This window comes from Coturnix japonica, chromosome 12 (assembly GCF_054131305.1).
Source record: "Coturnix japonica strain WE chromosome 12, WE-NBRP24, whole genome shotgun sequence".
NCBI classification, from domain to species: domain Eukaryota; kingdom Metazoa; phylum Chordata; class Aves; order Galliformes; family Phasianidae; genus Coturnix; species Coturnix japonica.
This window is the reverse complement of record NC_140674.1, coordinates 8,644,636-8,661,896: the sequence shown is the minus strand read 5'-3', so window position 1 is coordinate 8,661,896 and position 17,261 is coordinate 8,644,636. Positions and strand designations below refer to the sequence as shown.

Genomic DNA, 17,261 nt, shown 5'->3' with positions numbered 1-17,261 from the left:
AGTATCCCAAGGTGTCTGTGCAGCCATAAGGCTGCCAGCTGTGCTTGGTCAGTCCTTTGGGTACCTTGGGGTTAGGGTTTGGCCCGTGGTCAAATAGAACACTCAGAGCTGATAAAGCTTTGTGAAGGGACCATCCCAGTAGGGCTGGGCTCTGTCCAGGCACTGAGGTGAGTTGTCAGCCCTGGGGTGTGTATTTGAATCCTTGTTCCAGCTGAACTGCTGGGTTGTCTGGTTGCAGCTTGAGGGACTTGGGATGAAGTTGTTAGGAGTACTTCTTGTTCTGCCACGTCTCTGCTGCAAGGATATGAGAAAAATAAAGAATGAGGTGGGTGAAGCAGATCTGAATGAGATGGTCTGAGTCCCTTCAGGAGAAGATTGGTTTGGGTTCACTGGTTTGTTTGTTGGTTTAGTGGGGTGTTTTTTTGTTGTTGTTTTTTGGGGGGTTGTATGGGAAATTGGTAATCACAGCCTGAACCTCAGATTAATCAGCTGAGACAGGTGTTGGTCAGCTGTGGGAGCACAGGTGAGAGTAATTTAGCTGGGCTCCCTGAAGGGGTGGAGCTTGACTCCACCTCCTCTAGACCTCATTTAAGGGCTGACCACCACGGAGGCAGCATCTCTTGGAGATCTCCTTGGTGGAGATTGCCTCAGTGGTTCCCAGCATACTGAAGGCTTCCATGCAGGTGAATTTTTCCTGTAAATAACCTTTTCGTTATTTACTACCATCTTTTTCATTATTGTCACCATACAGGGGGGCACTTTGTGTCTGCTAATGCCATGTATCATCCAGCAGTAGGCACAGTGGCCTTGGGGTCTGTCGCTTGCTGTGCTGGCTGTGTGTGCCTCTGGGAAACTTGAAATTACTGCCTTCTTACAATACTTTCTGGAACTACCAGTAACTTTTATATAATTCCTTATACTAAGAATTCATACCAGTCAGGGTATCTCATACCAAGATTAGATCTCATACCATCAGGGATAAGTCCTTTCCAGCTGTGTGAACTCACATCTTCCTTCGCAATCTCCCTGGCAATGTTGGGCATGGGGATGCTGGGACAGCTGCCACAGCAACACTTGCTCCACAAAGCTCCACAGGCCTTGGGTGTTCTGGCTGAACTTATGCTGAATTCTTGCTAGGAGTACTACTTCTCCTAGTAAAGAAAAGCTTGATGCCTTGCATGAGGTGTGTTGGTGCTCCCTGCTCCTTGCTCAGGGCACATCAGGCCCTCGTGTACTCTGAACCTGGCCTGGAGTATCCTGACGGCTGCAGGCAGGGTGTGTGGCTGGTGGATAGGTGAGGGGATGATGCCTTCTGGCATGGCCCCTGTACCTGTCCTCTAGGGAATGGCAGCCAGGCCTCTGCCAGGCCTCAGGAGCCAGGTGAGTCCCAGCGATCTGGTGAGAGCTCAAATGCCAGTTGCACACAGCATCTCAGGGGAAAGCTGTGAGTTGCATCTTCTTTACTGTCTTCAAAAGTATTTCTGTTTCTTCTGTGTGCTTTCCCTTCCTTTTGTTCATATTTATTTGCTTGATGTGGAAAGAAACAATTGCATGTATTCAGCTCAGAATTCTGTTTGTAGATAGGAAGAAGTGTCCAAGCAGTCAGGGGAAGGAGGTGGGAGGAGTAAAGATGCCTTTATCACTTGGTGTTGTGGTGTGAAAGAAAGGAACTTCTTCAGTGCCCTGAAAGACAGAATGTGGGAGCAGGGACTGAGGGTGCACCTGGCCATGTGTACTATTGGGTCTGGTTATGCAGCCTTTGCTTGTTATATGCAGCCAGGTTAGGTCAGACTTTCATGCTCAGAATCAGGCCAACGCATGAAATAGCCCTCACAGTAAGATCATGATTTGTTTAGAAGGTACAGTGTTAACTGAGCTGTTCCAAGGACAGAAGTACTTTGGAAACTGGGCTGTGAAAGGGCCCTTTCTTCTGGGGATAGTCTGATGTCTACTGTTTGTCCAGCACAAACTGAAGTAAGGCATTTATAGAGGCAGTGAATGTACCATGTTGTTACAGATAAAATAGGCTGTGTGTGTTTGTACATACGTGTACATGCCCAGTCCTTACAGGCCATCTATTGATCTATTTCTCTGTAGACTTCTTAATGTATTAACTTGTTCCTGCTTTCCCTTTTTCTTTGCTTAATGCTGAGATGATAGCCTAGTGGAATAATCCTGAAAGTGCATAGAGTGAGAGTCTCATGCCTGTTTTGATGCTTGAGGAGATGGCTTATTCATTTCATGGGTGTAAGGAAATGTTATTTGTAATCTTGCTCCAGTGAGGTTTTGCTTTTAGGTTTCTTTGCACTTGAGATGTCATGGTCTGCTCAGTATGGGCAGCTTGTCAGGTGTATTCAGAGTGTTTGCGGCTTTCTTTGAATGCAGTGCGACACTGAAGTCTTAAACAACTTGTTCACGTTTGTGTTTTACCTGTTTATTCAGATTTGGAGTGCCTAATGACTAATTTTGTAGCTGCTCTCCAACTGGGGTGTCCCAAGGGCACTCGGAGCGGTGTGGAGCTGACAAGGATCTGATCCTTTTCAGCTGGCTCTGGAGCCCAGATGTAAGAGCAAGCCGAGCAAAGGGCACAGACAAGAATGCACTGTTTGCACATTCTGCAGCTGCTGGACTCCCTCCTCTGCAGGCAGACAAAGGGGCCTGATTCTTCTCCTGGGTAATTCTAGGAACTGCATCTGAGGCTTGCAGTAGGGATTAAGTTGATGCAGAAATGAGGAAAGGGAGATAAGGGAAGAAAGCCTCGGAAAGGGTGGAGAGAGAAGAACAAGGAAAGCCATCTAGAAAGAGTTATCAGGTATTCTTCTCACTGGAAAAAAAATGGGGGAAAAGAGAAAAGACTTTGTAGGGAAGGAGAGGCTGAAGAAGACAATCAAACGGAGGAAAGAAATGAAGAGAGCTGTGAGGAAGATCCATCAGGTTGGTGAATAACTTGTGCAAATAAACCCTGATCATGGGATCCTTGGGCAGTCATCAGAAGGTAGCAAGACCTGGGCACTGTGGTCTAAACCTATGTGTTTCACTGCTGTCTCAAAGCCCTCACTTGACTAACGTATTTTAGATTAATGGGAAGTGAGTCAGCTTGAGTAACTCAAAATGATCTCAATGTATTGAAGCCACATTAGCTTCTTTTCTTTGCTTGCTACATCAGTTAAGGGGTTTGGAGAGGGATGGCAGTAGGAAGGAGGAGAAAAACCTGGGTAACAAAGCCTGGTGCTGCCTTGGGGGAGAGCGGCTGTGTTTGGGGCTGTGGCTTCCAGCTGCTGTTCAGCAGCGCCTGTGTCACTCCTAGGAGTCAAAACATGTTTGTCACTTTCCTAACACAAGGTCAGAAGGCTCTGAAGTAGTGACATGTGGTTATTACACAAACAACAAAGGCAACTAGCTGTCTGTAACACTTTTCACTTCAGCATTGCCAGTTTCACAAAGCTTAACAGTATGTTTCTGAAGCGCGATGAGTTTTTTGTATCTATTTTATACCAACTGTGTATTCTTATGTTAGCGAGTGCTGACTTCATCCCTGTCTTGATGATAAGGGAAACAAAACACAGAGATAAGTGCCGGAGCTTGCACAGTGAATGCACAGTGAGCCACAGCACAGCTGTTCAGGTGGTTCTGTGGTGGTCTGCTCTGCAGCCAGCCCTCCATTCTCATTGCTCTAGGGGCAGCTTTCCCTCTGCTCTAACCAGTAGGAACCCAAGAGATGCCCCCCTTTATGTGTGTATTCCTCTGGGAGCAGAGAGCAGTGCTGTGGCAGGAGTGCTGAATAGTGATGTGTGCCAGTGAGGCTTTCCAGAGCTGGCCTCCTACAGAGCCTTGGGCTGCTTATTTTTACCCTTTCACTCTCTTTTGTATTTTAGGTTGGGCTGGCAGCACAAGGTTATTTTTCCCTTTCTGCCACTGATACATAATAACAACCTAAGCACATAGCTTAAGTGCAGTTTAGTAGGCTGCTTGCTACCACTGGCACTTCTGTTAATTTCTCTGCTGATGGTACAAGCTGGCAAGAGTCATCTCTCTGCAGAAGGGCTCAGAAATTGGGAAGGAGGAGGGACAACACCACTGCATGTTGAGTTACCAATTCATTCACTGTTAATGAGTGCATTACTCTATTTCCTTCCCACTGGGGCTGTTGTGCAGTTGGTTTATGTGTAGTACAGAAACTTAGTGAGCTGTCAACGTGAACAAGGAGATCCATTGCTGACTCTGAGATCAGCCTGCCTGTTCTTTGGCTTTGAGAGAAACTTTGGCCAACTTAAAGCAAACACGATTCTTGGTTACTTTGACACGTTGACCTAAATTAAATGATGTAGACATAATGAAATTTAATGCGTGCAATGGGGTTGTGTACAACAGAGGAAAGAAAAAGCCCTTATTTTTGTAAGTGTTACTATTTATGAACAAGAATAGTACAGAAATGTCCGTCTCTGAAACTGGAACGATGAGATGTTTAGCATAGGAAGAAACAACGTGTTATTCTCAGTTCAGGTTAATATAGTTTGGTTTTTTTTGTTTCTTTTTTAATTGACATTTAAATGCATCATTTACCCATCTGCGTTTTCTGCTGGATGAACTTGCTTTTGCTGCTGTGAGTAAGCTGATGTTTGTCCACTGTCTGATGAATGCTTGTCATCTGTAGCCAAGAGCAAAGCTCTGGCCGCTCAGGTGTTTCAGAAAGCACAGCTCTGCTCTTATTAAGTCTGAGTTAAAAGCTCACCTTGTGGTGAGCACGGTGGCACTGCAGAGGTGGGACATTTCCTTCTTCATTTTATCTAAGTGATACCCTAAGCCACTGTGTGTGAAATGTGTCTGCTTTTGTGCACGTTCCTCAGTGAGCTTTACTTCTGTGGTTTTTGTTCACTGGAACATAGGCTATCCCCTAATCTGGGTTAGTGGGCTGTTGTCCTGTATGTGCTGGGCACAAATCCTGTGCTGCTTGTGCCCAGGCACTGTGTTGAGCATAAGTTAAGGGAGGGCAGGGGGACAGTCTTCCATGTCCCACTTCTCTGCCCTTTGGAAGCAAATGCAGCACTCCTCTGTGCAGTCTGAACAAACACAGGAGGAAGTATTCCCAACTTGAGTCTTTCAGGGTGAAAGGGATGGGCTGAACTCAGCCTGGAGCGTGCTGACGTATGTAACAGCTTGTCCCTTGAGTTGGTCTTGGGGGAAAGCTTTCCACACTGCTGTGTGAGTGCCGCAGCATGTGTTGGCCTTGGTGACTTTTGTTAGGAATGCCTCTGTTCTGTTACACAGGCCACACATAACTGTGGTGTTGGTAGCAATATCTGTGTGTTTGTACAGACTTTCTCCTGGCTTTGTTTTTCTTTGTGTGTGTGTGTTCTTTTTTATTATCTGTTCTTATTTACAAGAATCTCAGAATAGCCTCAGGTCTTAAAGGGGTTTAGGGAATAGAGTTTGGCTGTCCTTAGGAAGGAGCTGTTTCTTGCCTTCAAAACTCTGAGCCGTGCCGAGCAGATACAGGAAGGTGCCATGGAGCAGAGCCATGCTGACAGGCAGAGACCTTGGGAAAACAGTCCTTAGTCCCAGCCCCAGCCTGGTGATTCCACATGCAGGTAGAAAGGCAGTTATGAGCAAGTATTAAACTCGGTAATAAGCAGACTTTGATATTTATTCCAGAATATCATATGGTATGTATCTTTTGTATTCACATCCTTGCAAAGCATACTGAAATGTGCCGAGCTATCGTGCCTCCATTGTCAATATACAGGCATGCTTTTTTTCTTCCATTCACATGCACTTCCTCTAGCAATTGCAATAACAGAGCAAAGTGAAATATCAAACACAGTTGTTGTTTGAGAATAAGTTACTAAAATGCATCCACCTGTTTTAAAGCTCTCAACTCATGTTAGGCATTGGTTGCCTTTTACATGAGTGTAGTGGAAATGCTGAGTCACAGCTTGAAGCAGTGATTGAGCACCTGGTGGGCAGGCAGGGCCAACCCAGGGGAGCTCAGGTGCATGCAATGTACCTGAGGGACTGAAAGTGGTATAATCAGAATATACCCCCTTCTAAGACCCCATTTAAGGGTTTGCAGTGGAGGCAAAGGGATCTTCCTGGGAATCCGTGCCTTCCTGAGACATTCCAGAGGTAAAGAGATTTTCTTTGTTTCTGTATCCACTGCTGCTATATTTGGGCTTGTTCTTATTTGCTGCAGCCAATGACTTTTGCCACCTTGCAATTATTGCTGTACTTTCTATCACATTGTAGCACTACAGTATTGCACATGAGTAACATCTGTTTTTCTGCTTGAGCTGTGTCATTGCGTGGTTGTTCCGTCTGCTGACATCGTGTCATCAGATGACTTTTGCTAGGATCAATGCTTGATATTAAGTCGTAAGCAGAATTACTGCATGGATTTATCCTCATAGCTCTCCCAGAGTTAGTGAGAAGTGTATTTGAGGTTAGTTAGGAGAATTCACTGAGCTGAAATTAAGACTATGAGCAGAAATTTAGTTTACCATCTTTCCTAGTCAAATAACAAACTGTGATTTAACAGCAATGTTAGGAATTCCTTATCATATACGGAACGGGGCAGTCTAGATAGGTAGTAACTTTTCTACAGGTGTACTTCTCAGACATTTCCTGCTACTTATCATATTTCAAATCTGTGCCCAACTGTTCAGGTGTTTCTGTAGGCTTTGATAATTATTTATTGCATTTTACAAGCTCCAATTCTGTGTTTCAAACCTGTTCACTTTGGAACAGGAAAAAGATGGATTGGTTTTTAACCCAGCCTATTGCACATAGTCACTGCCTCTCTATTTCCCTGTTTTTGCATCTTCCTGCTCCCTGATTCTCTGCCCTTGTGCTTTCCAGCCCTCAGTGCTCACTGCTCTTTGTGCCTTTCTCCCACTTGTCTCTGTGCCTACATGTATACCCCTCTGTATGCAGAGCACAGTGTGTCCACCTATCTGTGCTCACCACACACACCATCTCAAAACATGCTGCTTTCAGCTCTGCTTGCTGGCTCCAGTGCAGCCATCTCCCTGTTCCTCTCTTCTCAGTGCAGCTCTGTTATGTGTCAGCAATACTCCCTCACCCCCATACTGTCAACGTGAAGTCTTTGGGTATGGAAACACACCTCCCTCCTAGCTTTAGTATTAGGCTTTACATTAAACAAATGCCTTTGTGTAGATAATTGCTATTTGAATGGCTGTTCCTTAGATAAAAGATGATTCAAATAATAGGTAGTGACTCCTCTTTCAGGAAGAATACCTCTGCCATGTCTGCTCACTTAACATGTTTCTGTATCAGTGGCTTCCTGTTCATTGCACATGCAGTATATACAGATGATTACATATATAGTGGCATACAGTGCAATGTCTCAACACATCTGTATCAAGCCTATTTTAAAAATATTTAAACCAATTGCGTAAATAGGTAGCTGCCATGGCTGCCCTCTGTTTCCATGGGGTGATGTGACATGCAAGGATTCTGGGGGTATGAGCAGAGACATCTGTGCCATTGGATACTGTAGCGTGCTGGAAAAGACCTGCTGTACATGCTCCTAGAGCTCTGACACGTGTGGGGTTTCTCTTTCCTACCACTGTTTCCCGTTTGTTTTTCAGAAGACCCCAGCTCCACATGCTTAAGAATCTGGCCAGGGATCCAGATTGAAAAATGTGGGGTTTTGTACTGTTTGGGAAGTCTGTGTAATAGGGGATGGGGTGTGGCAAAGGACTGTTGCAGCTGGAGTTGGAAATGAGTGATACAACCTCTGTGCCGCTTTTGGATGCGGTGGCTCTCACTGCTGTGGCTGCAGGAATGGGAAGTGGGCTGTGTGTGGGCACACAGGGCCTGCTGTTCTTGGGAGCATGCTGGTGGCGGTCAGCCCCTCTGGTCTCCCTCATGCTGGTAGCGATGCTTGGCAGCATTGCTTCTGATAAGCTGTTCTTGTGCTGCCTGCAGTGGGAGGGGATTGCCCTGAGGCTGGAGGGGACTGCAAGATGGTTTTCAAGGAAAAGAGCAGCACTGGGGTTTGCCTGATCAAACAGCTGCAGCTGCACAAAGGGTCACATATCAGCAGACCGTTGGTAGTTAAAAGGATGAAACCTAAAAACAAGAAGTCCCTGTGTGTGTGGTACGAGAATTACAGGAATTAAAACTGAAGAAATTAAAAGAACTTCAAATCTTCCCCCTCACGTGTTTCCTTCCCTCTTTTATTTCCCCTCCTCCTTCATTTCTGTTTGCTTGGAGACTTAGTGGAAGTGGAAAAACAGTGGAACTTCAGACGTTTTCATGTAATGCTGCAGTATTTAGGTAGACTATGCTAAATGGCAGTATTTAGGGTGAAGAAGGTCATTTCTTGTCTTTTAGTTGTGGCTGCTCAGGGTGAGCCTTCTGCTCACCAATATCTGGAGATGCCTGGAAATGTGCCTCTATTCTTGTGCTTCTTTTGCTGTTGTTTAGGAGACGGTGCGAGTGTATTTATTATGTTTTGAACTCTGTGCACCTCCTCCTAAGAGGGGAATGTGCAAGTATCTGTCAGCTGTCAGCTTTCTGTATTATTTTCCCTATTTAAATGCTGTTTTGTTTAATAACGTGATGCTCTGCACAGCTGTGCATGTGAGGTCCCACACTGAGATGTACTGAAAACCTGGCTATTCTGCACCGTCCTCCTCTCACTCTTGAAGATGTGTTCCTTTCTTGAAGAAAAACACACAGAAGCACCAGGCAGCTCACTGCTCTGTTTAGCTGCAAAAAGAAGGTGGCAAAGTGGTGATGGGCGACTAGGTTTCTCCCTGTGACTGGTGTGCTGATTGTGTCCTGCTGCCTGTAGCTACAGAGTACTTTTCTGAAATGCTTTCCCATGTCTTGAGGATGCAAGAATAATAAAGTGAACCGTGACTGGTGAGGAGTAATGCTCTCTAGTTGCTACTATCATGGCCTTAGCTTAGCAGGTATTTTTCTTTTTTTATCTGTAAGATAACTGTAATGAAAAGTAGTGAAGGGTAAGTGCTGACAGTACAGCTATTTTTAGACAGCTTGACAGGAAGCATTTACTTCTTCCTGTTCTGTTTGATGTTCTGTTGACTTTCTCATAAATATTAACCCAGCTGGGGCGTCAGTGTCTGTTGCTACAGTGGGATGGTGATGACAGTAACAAAAGTCAGTGGCAGTAGTAGCTGAATTTAAATATTTTCTGTTGCTTTAAATAGATCAAGTGGGTTCTGGTTGAAAAAGCACAGTATTTCCTATTAATTCTTTGGTTGCACAGGAGTGTCTTCAGATTTCTACCTGATAGTTGGGTTGAAAAGTTGGAGTGGCTTTACCCGTGAAGTATGGGATCACACTGGTGCTCTTCTGGATCAGGTTAGATTTTCCTGCACTCCTGTCCATGGCTGGATATTGGGTTTATCTGTACTCCCCAGTCCAGTGATACTGTGTGGTTTGATGATGTTTTTTCTGCATCCCCAACTACATTCCTGAATTGAATGGGGTGCTGGATCCATTTTCTCCATTATTTTGAGTGATTTATACTTTCATCTCCTGAAGGCCCCTGCAAGTGCTGCCCACAGCCCAGGGGTAGCAGCAAAAGCAAGGCAGAGGTGAAACTCTCTGTTGTAAGCCTTCACCTCTCACCATGCTTGATTCCAGTGGCTCACTGCTGTGTGAACGCTGTCTCTGCAGGATGCTTAGGGCAGTACCTTCCATCAGGGCACAGCACGTTTCAAGTGATGATATCTGAGGTTTGCGTTTCCCCTTCAGATCTGATGCTGATGTGTGAGGTCTGAAAGGCAAGAGCTGCTGCTGTGCAGGGTGGGAGGGCTCTCACCAAGGGCTTCCCACGAGGTGCTGCAGCTTCTGAACGCTGCAGAAAGCCTGTACCTGCCTTGATGCTCTGCTCCATAAATCACATCTTTTTGCATTTAGCAACATAGCATTTAGCACTGCTGTATCTGTGGCAAGACTGAGTAACTGTCACCAACCCTGACCTTCTGCCTGGCAGAAGCCTGTCTTCAGTTATGTGTTCCTTTATTTAGACATAACTGTTCCCAACTTACTCAGCTGCTTGACAAAAGCAGAAATGACAGCAAGGTGAGAGCTGTTGTGTTGGCTGCCACTCTGTGTTGCCTCCAAGTCGTCATCACGTTACATGCAGAGTGATAAATGATAATTAATATCTGACTAGAATCTAAGTAGAGTCCTAATTAGATGTTGGGGTAAGTTTTGGCAGAAATGAACAATTGCTATCCCTGCATCTCAATTTCTGCCACAGTTTTAAGTGAAAGCATAGTCTGAAGTTTCCCAGAGTCTACAGAAAGGGATATGTTTGAAGGAAATCTGTTTTTCCATATATTCACTTGGATGTCTCCAGTTCCAGTGAAAGCTTTGGCAGTGTGAGCAACAAGAGAGTTTACTTCCTTAAAAAATAACAACAACAACAAAAGTTAGGGTTAAAGCTCCAGCATGTAATCTGTAGCATTTAAATTATTTACAAACACAGTTGCACTTTCCCAGCTGGAGGTACTTAAGAGCATAAGGCTCTATGGAATGCCTGGCTGCTTGACAGAAAGAGTGGCTGGTCCAGGAAGCTGGTCATCTATTTTAAAGCATAACTGCGTGTTCAGCACAATTAGAGAGCTGATCGCTTCCCTAAAATAAATCAATATGTTTGCTAGCATAAATAATTAAGACTTCTTGAAAAGCAGCATTGGGTTGGTTTTGTTCTTTGTTTTCTATTTGGGTGGAGAAGTCTTGGAAGACTAAACAGAGAAGGAGCCAATGTTTGGGCACTACCTAAAATAATGAAGGAACCCTTGGAAGTTTGAGATGCGTCATGACAAAATAGAGAATGGCATCACTGCTATGCTAAACTGTTGTCTTTTTTTTGCAATGTTCTGAGAGATTTCTGTGAGGGCAGGGTTTACTTTTTGTTGTAAACATGAGTTAATAAGGAATACTAGCAACAGACATGATTAGAACTTTAATAACAACAGCAAATGATTTGCAACTAGACTTTTGACTCAGTAAGAAGGAAAACTGCTTGCGCATATGTGTAGTTAGCTTGTAATTTCTGTTCATGTTTTAATCTCCTTTGGAGTTCAATATTAATCTTTCAAAACACACATGTTACTGATCAAAATATTACTCTTCTAAAGATTTTTTGCCTGAAATACCCACCAGAAGACATATGTTTTTAGAGAATGTGTTACAGCCTAACAAATATAGACCAGACAACTTACTTTTGGGTTGGTTTTGCTAATTTTGTATGTAGTTGAATGAAGAACCTCGTGGATGTGAATGTTAATTGATACCAGCAACGCAAGTTCATTAGCTTTGGTTTTTGTATGATTTTATTCTCTTCTTGAGTTCAAGTAAAAGAAGGGGAGTGAAACCCTGGCAGGAGACATGAAATGAAAAACACATGTTGCACAGAAAAGCTGTCCAGGGTATGGAGCACCACACTGCAGCTCATTAGATGCTAAAATAACTGTGACTCCGTTTGATTTGTGAGCACATTCTTGTGCTATGAAAGAGCAAAGCAAGATCACTTCTGGAAAGTGCAGCGTGTTTTCTGTTGGGGCTGTTTTTCTGGCTGGGGTAGTTGGAGGGGAGTGCAAGCTTCCCTGAGGTTCTGGGTCCACCAGTAAAGATCGTGGGGCTGATTGGTGTGTGTTGTAAGGAAAAGCATGACTCCTATTGTGTGGCAGTAGTGAGCGCTGTGTATCTACAGCTCCCATCCCTGCAGGCTGCTGTCTGTGCAAGTGTGGATTTCTGGGAAAAAATTCATTGTGTGCCCCATGTCTTGAGCCCTAGACATGTCACAGCTGGGACGTGATGGAAAGGGGAAGGATTGCTTGGTGTGCCCTGTCTGGACCCACCAGGTTTGGGGCTTTTTGAGCAGTATTAAATGAATAGATACATAACTCCTCCTTAATGTTTACATCCTACAGAAATTCCAGAGTCTTGTGATTCACAATCTCTTTGTTTCAGGGGGAAAACTACCACCGGGTTTTGGACTTAAGATAAAAAGGATTTGTTGCCACTGCTAGTGGAAATAATTTGTGTTCTTCTTGTGGGGTCTTTGCTGTCAGAACAAATAACACGTCTGCAGCTGCTCTGTTTGGGGGTGTGAGATGATGAGGCATCAGCACCTGAGACAACACTGGTTTTGCTGGGCCCTGCATGTACAAATTTTACTTTGCGTTTCCCTTTCTTCCTTTATCTGTGTTTTGTGCCTCATTTACCAGCTGTAAAAGGTTACGCTCAGGAACTGAATGAGAATGTTCATTTTGGTTCCATGTTTCTGGCTGAACTGTTTGCGTATGTAGACTGTCTCAAGGTGAAATTGCCTTGAAATAATAAGCTTCAAGCTTAAAGAAGCCTGACTGGGAGCTTTTGCTCCTTCTCATGTGAGGCTGGAAACTGGAAACAGCTCTCTGCAAGTGAAATTGTGTGATCTGAATGGTCAGTTTCCAGCCACTTGTTCCTGCCTTTGTGTTGGGCATTGGCTTGAGCAGTTCTTCCGCTTTGCTGTCAGGGCACACAAATCTGGGCTCAGTTTTGCTGGGCTGAATGAGCCACGTTCTGGCAGTCCTGGAATAATGCAATTTGGAAGGAACTTCTGGAGAGGATCCAGTCCATCTCGCAGCCTGTCCAGCTAAATCAGGCTGCTGGGCTCTTGGCAGGACAAGCACTGAGACTGTGAGGATGGGGAGCCCATGGGCCATGTGCCGGCACTTGGGCACCTTGTGGGGAAGCATTCCTATTGTGCAGCCCTAGGTCTCCTCTTGCCATGGCTTCTGTGTGGTGCAGCTCATCTCCTGGCTGTTCTGCTGTGGCTTCTTTGTCCAATGCTTCCTGTGCATGAGCCCAGCCTTAGTTGGTACTTCTGATGGAAGTCCTTTGTGGAGTTTCTCTCCATGCATGTTTATTTGTAGTGCTGCCAGACACTGCAGAGTTTCTGCATTATACTTTTCAGCAGACATCAGTGTGAAAGAGGAGAAAAGAAACCAGTATTGAGGCACTAGCATGTGCAGTGCCAGGCAGCATTCCTGTGTTGAGCAGGCCTCTGTCCCCCCAACTGTGATGAGAAATGCCCGATGCTTGTCAGTGGTCAGCAAGGCTTTATGCACACGGTCATTTATTTCATCTGCCTTGCTCACATTTTCAAGCCGGAGAGCAAAGGGTCTGGTGGTGAATCTGTCTTTCGTGTGCTCCTCCCTAGAGGGTGCCATCATCCCGTACTGTGCAGCCAATGCTTTGCAGCCAGGAAGTGTGCAGCCCTGCCAGATATACTGCCAACACCTGCTAACACCAGGAAAAGCTGGGTGGCTGAATGGGATATGCCTCTCCTGTAGCCTCAGACATAAACTGCTCAATGGGACACTGCGCCCACTCTGCACACTGCATCGAGAACAGCTTGTGTCAGTTAGAGATAGCTTCAGCAGGAGGAAATGTGGTTTTGAGATGAAGATGTCATTCAGAAAATGCACTGACAGTTTAGCAAAGTGAACACTTGCTCCCCAGTTTGCTAAGTGTTCACTGGAGGATGAGAACTAAAGAAATACAAAACTCTTTGTGTCCTTCCGAACCTGCTTTGCCTTGGGAAGGCCCCTCGACCCGGTCTGAGGTTGCAGTGCTTCTGGTGTTTTGAAGCAGCACTTTGAAATACAGTGTTTTTAAATGACTGTGTGCCCTCAGATAGAGAGTGTGTGAGAAGGAGAAGGCACTGAGGTTACTTGTGGCTTTAGCAATCAACAGCACACATCCTTTCTCTGAAATGAGAGCGTGACCAGCAGCACACAGCATCCTGGCTGGGTAAAGTGCTGGGACCTGGTGGTGCTGGAGGAGAGGATGGGGCAGCTCCTGTGAAGGGATCCAGGTAGACCCCCATCCTCTTACAGCCTGGCAGCAGATGGGAGTAGGGAAACAGTACTGGAAATGATGCCGTGAGGTTTTGCTGCAGCACGGTGTCTGTCTGCTGTGTCCTGCTGCTGGCTTTAGAGACACAGTCATTGCAAAAAGCTCCTTGAAAGCTTTTGGTTCATACTGCTCCTCAGGCATAAAACCTGATCGGAAAGGAGACGTGTTGATGAGTTTATTTTATCCAGCAGACTGCCATGAAGACAGAATCTCAGTGTATGCCGAGGTTCTGATTCCTTGGGAGCTGGTGAGGAGGATTCTGTGGTTGTTTTGAAGCAGCCAAGCGTGAAGAGAGCCTTTCAGATCTGTGTACATATTTTCCCTCTATTTTCTTTGCTAATGCCTCTAAGAAAACAAATACTGACTGCAGACAAGGACCTTTGATGTGTCTGAGGAAAATTCCCTTTGCTAAAAGATAATGTGTCAGCTCTTTTGTTTTGGAAGCGTGAGGTGGGTGATAAATTGTAAGGTGCTGAGAGGTGACTGTAGCTCACCAAAATCTGAGTGGTCTTCATCTGCATCAAGGTAGAGAGGTGTTTGCTGTTGGAACTTGCTTGGAATGCTCACCTACTCCTGCTATGAATGAGGCCTTCCCTGCAGTTTTTCTGGAACTGAGTCTCTGCTGTCTTTAGTTCCTCTTAAATGACTTGGGACTTTGGAGAGTCAGCCTGAGCAGACTGCTCAAGGTTCTTCAGTCTTCAAAGGCTTCTGCAGAACTTCTCAATGCAGGTCATGTAGACGTAGAGGGGCTTTTGTTTTCCAGAGAACTAAAATAACTAAAATATGCATGCTGTATTCATAGCTGATCAGCTACAGGCAGAGGGCTCTCTTTGCTGTGGAGAGAGCAACCTTGTGGCAGGTTGGCAGGAAAGGTCAGTGTTTCCTTTGGGAAGTATCTCCTCCATCAGGTGTTTTTTATTTGATTAAAGCTCTCAGCTGATGACCATCGTACTGACAGGTTATCTACTTTTCTTTCATTCAAATGGCACAAATTCAAATTACACAATGTGAAGTGCTAAAGAGGTGTGTAATAAAACTGTAAGAAAATATTTGATAGTGCCTTTAGAAAGTCTCTCAGCCTGTAAGAGTGCTGCAAAAGAGAAAAAAAACAAGGCTTTGAAAGTGAGGGGTTTGCAGTTTGCTGCAGGACTCCTCCCAAAGTCAGTGTACCTCTGGCATCTCTTCCATGTGGAAGCTGAGGCTGGATGACGGATGGCTGCTAGCTCAAGAATCCAGATGCCTTTAGACTCTGCATTCTTATCACAGTCTTTATAAGACATGGCAAGTGTGACCCATTTCTGCCACTGCACAGCTTTGCTGCTGCACAGACCCAGCCCTTGGAGCTGCTGAGGACCGGGTCACTGAAATCATCTGGGTTAGAAGAACTATCTTGCCTGTCTGTGTTTCAGCTATTTCTTTTTCAAATGGCAATGCCTTTAGTGGTCCACTTCCCAGCCTGTTCTATGGGCTGTCATGGAGAGGTTCCTGCTGCCTGAGCACTGCCAAAATGTGTGGTGGTGAAGAGTGGAGGGAGAATGGCTTTGAATGGGGGTTTGCCTGCACCAGCCTTGTTGCCAGAGGTTTCAGAATGGGGAACTGTGGTATTACGTGCACAAAGGAGGATTTTGCTTCCCAGAGGGTTTCAGTGAATTTAACTTGTGGATTAAAGTGCTAATTATCACAAAACAGTGCTTGATGATTCACTGTAAGAGTAACTAACACCGTTAATGGTGTGTAAACGTAATGTGTGTTAATGAGACCCCTACATCTAAAAAATGAGTCTATGCGGGAGGTGGGCTCCAGGCGTTTTTCATGGGCTGGGAAGTTTCCTACCCAAAGGTAGCTCATGCTTCCATGAGATTTCATTCAAAAGTGTTTGTTTTTTCATTTCTTTGGTTCCTCAGAGGCTGGTGGGGTTTTGTTGTTGTTTTTTTCCTGTATGCTGTAGCTGGTTTTTTTCAGTTCATGAGTTTTGATCAGGCCTGGAAAGCCAGTTTTATCTGCCTTGGGCTTGTACAGTTTACTTGGTTTTGGACTAAGCCTTGTTTTAATTTGCTACAAGATGCTGCCAAGATCATGTCATTCCTACTTGTATTTAATACTATCTTAATCCACAAATAATTGTAAGGAAGTCACTTAGACCACCGTCAGAGAAGAATTTCAACCAAAGACAGAATAATGAATGAGAGCGATGCTAAGCTTTGGGTCAAGCCCCAGGGTGATATCCCTTGTGCGTGTCATTTGTTCTATGGAAACCCAGTGTCATAGAAATCCCTGCCATCCCTCCCAGCTGAGCACTGGGGAGTAAAGGCGTTGTACAGGCGGATGTGAGATGTACAGTAACCCCAAGGTAGCAGAGCAGTTGCCATAACAGCCAGCAGCAGACATTTTGCAGGAAGTTATCCAAGCCTGTATTGATGCTTCTGGAATTAGGGCAGGAATTTAGCTCTCCCAGCTGCCAAGTGCATCTTCTGTGTGACAAAGGTGTCTGGCTCAGTTTTGGAGCATGAGGGAACTGATGGCAATGTAAACAGTAGCAGCAGGAGGGCTGCTGGTTTGGTGCAGAACTTGCCCAGCTGTGCCGCTGTGCCCCTATAATCACATTAGACAAGTCCAGCTACCGAGCATGCCTCATGGCCTGCTCTGTGGGGTACGTGTGTAGAGGTGGGCACATCAGTGAGTATGTGAAGGCTGAGCTGGGTAGGTGAGCCTTATAGCTGTGTGGGTTGTACTGCTAACTGTTCTAATGCACTCAAAGCCATTAACTCTAAAGAAATGGCAACGAGTGTATTACTTTTAAATGACATTTGGTTTTTCTGGCAAATGCTTTAATTACAATTATGTCTTTTGCCAGATTGCTAAGCAATTAAACTCTATAATCAAACCCAGAAGAAAATACTTCCACAGAGTGCTTTCAGTGCAGTTCCTGCCTGAGGTTGTAAGGAGGAGCATTACTTACAGTGGCACAACAGCAGCATTATAGGGCTACGTGGAAATTGATGACAAACCTTCATTAGGAGTCAAAGCCTTTCGATGTACAGCAGATCCATTTTTGGATGCGCGTATAATCAGGTTATACATATGAGCTTAAAAGCAGCTTCTCTGGAAGCCCTATAGGAAATTCTTAGTTTTCACAACGTGTAGGAGAGATCCATTTCTGTATATGTATTTAGCATTAACTTCCTCTCAAGTGCTGTTACCTTACACTGCACACCATTAGCCTGTGCTTGTTTCCAGGTTGGTCACATGGTTTCTAAGCATCCCTGGCTGCTTTCTGACAGACTCGTCAGGCAGAGGCTGCTCCTGCTGGCTGCCTGCAGCTGCCCTGATCCCCATGGATGGGACACAAACACACT

At 45.1% G+C, this 17,261-nt stretch overlaps 1 protein-coding gene across 4 annotated transcripts in view; it reads left to right on the top strand.

Moving 5' to 3' along the window:
- DOCK10 (dedicator of cytokinesis 10) overlaps nucleotides 1–17,261 on the top strand; it is a 131,662-nt gene that overhangs the window by 1,307 nt on the left and 113,094 nt on the right. The window contains exon 1 of one of the 4 annotated variants that reach the window (XM_085512872.1): nucleotides 2,721–2,934. The exons of the other annotated variants lie outside the window; for them this stretch is intronic. Coding sequence (XP_085368998.1) covers nucleotides 2,836–2,934 — 99 coding nt within the window. The 5' untranslated portion in view covers nucleotides 2,721–2,835. Of the gene's footprint in view, nucleotides 1–2,720; nucleotides 2,935–17,261 lie in introns of those variants that run through there. 4 annotated transcript variants of the gene reach the window in all.